Below are 4,852 nucleotides of genomic sequence, written 5' to 3' on the forward strand. Positions count from 1 at the left end.
TAGTTGGGATCTGGCTCTACCATTTGATGTATTGTGACAATGGCTAGCCGCCCCGTTGTTGTGTGCTTCGTGCCTTGAAGTTGCTTGATAGAGTCTGCTGGGCTTTCTCCGCCTCGGCCTCTTCCCACGCGGTCATGACCTCGCCCACTGCCACATCAATATCAGCTGCGTCCATGGGAATCGATGGCTCCTCAGTCCCTGCTGCCTGCACGTGGATGAAATGCGATCCAGTCCGCGTTGGAAATATCTGCTGGCATGTGATAATGATATACAACCGCCGTAACTCGGTCTCTTGCTAGATGCGTTGCTCCCGGCGAATGCGGCCGCCCCGGGGAAACCGGGACCATCCATGGACACTCTGCCAATGGGCCCACATGCTGTGGACACTGCGGCCAATATACTGATATCGGGGGTAATCACGCTGGCATAATATGCTATCGGGATATATAGGCAATCCGGACAATGCCTGGTCCACATGGTGGGGAATCATGACGGTATTGGCCTGCTAGGCAATCCCCTCCCACTGCTGCACGGCGTCATGGATCTGGACAGCATCGGCATGTTTTATGCTATGGGCATTGCCTTTCAAATGCCGGATGATCTCGGGGGGCCATACACCATGCTGACATGATCAGTAAATAATCACAGGGAACTCTTCCAGTTTTTGAAATAATTGATACTCGCGGGGTTCCATGGCGCGGGACAGTGGACACTATAATGGAAATCCTAATAATGCTGGGAATGGGAAATGGGGGAATGGATGGAAACGGGGGATGAATGGAAACAGGAAATCTGGATATGCAATATAGGGAATCTGAAATGGTTAAATTGGTTGGTGGTCTTAATGGATCCTGATATTATTCCTGATCCTCCGCGGGGCAATAATGACTGGTTAACTTTCATGTAAACTTGCCTTTCCGGGATACCCTAATGTTTCGTGATCGGCTGGGGTTCTGGGGACACATGGATGAAACGCTGGCGGTGATGTGGAATACATGGAATCCTGACTCAGTATGGACTGGACCCTGTTAATTCCTGGATGCTGTAGACGGGAAAATGCTATTGTTCGATATACAATATAATGGCTCGACTGATGGTCTTGCCGGATGATATGACAATGGGTAATGGGGAATAACCGATCGGCCCGTATCCCAACAAACCCGCAACCATTAATTATGGGCAACTTTTGACCACCACTGCATGCGCAAATCATGGTATAATCATCTCCGAAATGAATGGCAGATAATATCGCATCCTCCCAGTAACTGGGGAAAATTTGAAGCCAACTGGCCAACAATTCATCGCTGATATATATGTTTAATATTTCGCTGATATATACATAAACCCTGAATATGACCGCTTATCAGCACCCGTCTTTTGTGATAAGCACGACAATATCACCCATGCCTGTGGGCTAGATAATATCGCATCCTCCCAGTAACTGGGGAAAATTTGAAGCCAACTGGCCAACAATTCATCGCTGATACATATGTTTAACATTTCGCTGATATATACGTAAACCCTGAATATGACCGCTTATCAGCACCCGTCTTTTGTGATAAGCACGACAATATCACCCATGCCTGTGGGCTAGACAATACCAGCCATCTTAATTTAAACTAGCCAAGAAAAATTAAATTCATCACTAATTAAATTTGTTATTACTAATCAGATTGCTAAGCATATTACTAAGTCCCTTACCCATGGAATCATTGATGCAGAATCGGCATATATATATATATTGGCCCACAGACAATGAATTCAATCAAATCAAGAAATTATTTCCTTGAGAAATTATGTCACTAAATCTACCAATCTTTCTAATCTATATATCAGACTGGTCCCTGCTAGTCTGTACTATCCATCAAACTGCAATCCATCCATCAAAAGCCCAGGATCACCTGGCAGCCCACCATCTGAATCAATCACACTATACAGATCAAATCAATGCTCTACACCTACCCACTATACAACATGTCCATCAAGCCATGCGGGCCCGGGAACCCATTGCCCCCATTGAGACCCTGGCCCCATCCATGCCAGCATATCAATGCCGCGTCCACAGCTGCCACACACTGGCCCTGACCCGGAGAAAGCTAAATCATCATTTAAGCCGGATCCATCGGCAATTTGGTACTGCAAATCAAGCTTGCTACCAACAATCCTGCTGGGTTCAGACCCTGGATCACCCGAGATATATATTTCGCGTCCACCAACCCATGGACAGCCCGCCCCAGTCATTGATCCAGACCCAGATTGCAACATCACCGGATCCAGATTAACTGGCAAGTCAATTCCTACACAGTCATAGAGCTCTGGAACAGCACCTGGCTACCAAGAGAGTCTTTAGGGTCTATGGAACCCCAGATAAGGCTAATTCCTTCCACCTGGAGACCCGATATCCGATATTTCTGGATGGCCGGGATCTGGACACCCTAAAGGGTCTATTTACTATAGACCAGCAGGATCAGGATCAGGCAGAGGCCCTATTTAATATAATACACTCGATTCTAGTGAATGGCCAGCAGAAGCTGTTTCAGATCCCAACCCAGGCATTATTTGCCTTAAATTCATTTACTAGAGATAATTCCTCTATAAAGCGCTTTAGGCCTCTCCAGAGCCCAATTACCTTTTTAAACTATACCTATATCTTTCAAGCTTTTCTAATCTTTCTATTGAATTCCTATCAAGATCAGATCACCCGGGAGCCCCAGGGCCCCCAGGCAGTCCACCATCTCTATCAGCTAGCAGCCCCTGAAGTTGGTATCCTACAGGCCCTGGAGACCTTCCTAGCTCAGGTCCGGCCACACCAGACCCAACCAGCTGGGACCACCCCCTCCAGGGTTCTCCAGCCGGACTGGCAGGACCATCTAGAATCAGAATCAGATTCTGATCAAGAGGATCAAGATTTAGAGAATCAAAACAGAGACCTTGAAGCAGGCTCTCAGCCAGGTCAGCCAGGTCAGCCAGGTGCGCCAGGTGCTCGGTCAGGTGCTCGGCCAGGTACTCCGCCAGGTGCTCCGCCAGGTGCAGAAGAGTCAGATTTATCAGATAGTGAATCAAAGCTAGAGCTTTTTAGACCCCCAAATCACCGAGTCAGCCGATTTAGGAAACAGGATATTCAAAAAGGAGCCCATCTGGTCCAGGATCTAGCCCGAGCCCTGGTAGAGAAATGGCTAAAGAATTAATTTACCTGTCCTCTCTATGCCTTTCTGGCCTGCTTTAGTAGGGATTATGCCCGTGGCTGCTTTAAATATATCAGTCAGATTGGCCATATCTATTCCGCAATATTAAAAGTCTTTCAGTTTATCTTTTTAATCCATATACATGAAGAGATATATATAGATCAGACCCAGCCCCCAGAGCCCATGAGTGAATATATCAGGGAATGGATGACCCGATACTGTACCGGCCAGGCAGAGACACCCCTGGGAATCCTGCTAGGCCACCGAAATCTAGCACTATTCCTGATCCATAATGGCACGGCCCTAGGTCAGGTAGTTCTAGTGGGCCCCTACCAGTTCAAGTATCGAGCTCTACTGATCTCACAGCAGGAGCTGCAGAGCTTTTTCTACCAGATAATTCAGGATCTTGCAGATCAACTGGCTAATAAGCTCTTTCTAGATTTTGATTATTTCAGACAGATAGCAGTCTCAATCTCTTTATCAGAGATATCAAGATATAAAGACTTTCAGAATCCAGCTAGGGATTTCAGTTTTAGAACTAATTATCCCCAAAAGACTCACTGGGATACCTTTTTAATACAAAAGATCCTAGCACCAGCCCAACAGACTATCTGGTTCCAAAAGACCCGATCTGATCAGGGGGAAGCTCTGGAGCTAAATCCTAGATCAGCCAAGGCCTATCTAGCAGAGATATCTTAATTTCTTAAGACTCTATCAGTTCTATGCCATATGACTAGTGGTGCCCCAGCCCGTGGAACTGAGCTGAACCAGGTCCTGTTCCAGAATTCAGCCTCAGATCTCAGGCATCTCTTTCTGGACCCGAGGCACCAGCAGTTTCTGATTCGCCTGGCCTATTCAAAGACCTTTAGCCAGACCGGTCAGGTCCGTAAGGTGATTAGGGCTCTGCCAGAGGCAGTATCCTGGCTTCTACTGATCTACCTAATATATATTGAGCCCTTTCTGGAATTCTTGATTATTCAGCTGAACCACAGCCTTCCCAGAAAGCCAGAGCGTCTCTGGACCACCTTTAGGATTTCTCACCTGTCTAGGGTTTCGGTCAGGCCCATTGATTCCCGGACACTATTAACCACCATGAAAACCCTAATGGTTGCGAAGCTGGGTCAGCCGCTCGGGATGAGCACCTGGCGGCACCTGGCCCAGGCCATCATTCGCCATGGGATGCAGGAGCAGGTGCCCGAGGAAGGCCCCGGGGATGACCGGGATGATGAGAGCCTCGGGGCCCAGCAGATGCATCATTCCAGAAGAACTGGCCAGCAGATCTATGGCCGCCAGCAGGTACAGTTTGGCCAGGTCGGGCCGGATTATCAGGAGGCCCTGATCCAGTTCAGCCAGCGCTGGCATGCCTATTTAGGGTTAGCACCCGGTCAGGTGATTCTGGACCGCCTATTCTATCCCCATACAGAGCAGAGAGGCCCTGGTATTGATCCCGATGGCAACCTGGATGGCAACCTGGATGGCAACCTGGATAGCAATCATAATAGCAACCATGATATATATACTGAGATCGGCCAGATCAGATCCCTGCCCCTGGCCGAGCCGGTCATTCAATTCTACTGGCCCCGGGCCATGGCCACACAGGCCCCGAGGCACCATGTGACCCTGGGTGAATTCAATACATATATCTCACTGGACCAGGGCCCGGGGGC

At 48.4% G+C, this 4,852-nt stretch overlaps 3 protein-coding genes across 3 annotated transcripts; 1 reads left to right on the forward strand and 2 right to left on the reverse strand.

Annotated features, from left to right (window-relative positions):
* Positions 1-43: 43 nt before the first annotated feature.
* Positions 44-477, reverse strand: BDW43DRAFT_317489 (uncharacterized protein; the record flags this gene model as incomplete). Its single annotated transcript, XM_032048545.1, has 2 exons — positions 44-201; positions 273-477. The coding sequence occupies 2 exons, from the start codon at positions 475-477 to the stop codon at positions 44-46; spliced, it is 363 nt and encodes a 120-aa protein (XP_031893633.1).
* A 1,320-nt stretch (positions 478-1,797) lies between these two features.
* On the forward strand, positions 1,798-2,759 carry BDW43DRAFT_295758 (uncharacterized protein; the record flags this gene model as incomplete). Its single annotated transcript, XM_032044098.1, has 2 exons — positions 1,798-2,236; positions 2,306-2,759. Coding segments are annotated over exons 1-2 (471 nt in total), but the record flags the coding sequence as incomplete, so codon positions are not given.
* A 1,527-nt stretch (positions 2,760-4,286) lies between these two features.
* BDW43DRAFT_317490 (uncharacterized protein) lies at positions 4,287-4,694 on the reverse strand (the record flags this gene model as incomplete). The annotated part of the gene is made up of 2 exons (XM_032048546.1): positions 4,287-4,549; positions 4,607-4,694. The coding sequence occupies 2 exons, from the start codon at positions 4,692-4,694 to the stop codon at positions 4,287-4,289; spliced, it is 351 nt and encodes a 116-aa protein (XP_031893635.1).
* Between the last annotated feature and the right edge of the window lie 158 nt (positions 4,695-4,852).

Source organism: Aspergillus alliaceus, assembly GCF_009176365.1.
Source record: "Aspergillus alliaceus strain CBS 536.65 unplaced genomic scaffold BDW43scaffold_188, whole genome shotgun sequence".
NCBI lineage: Eukaryota > Fungi > Ascomycota > Eurotiomycetes > Eurotiales > Aspergillaceae > Aspergillus > Aspergillus alliaceus.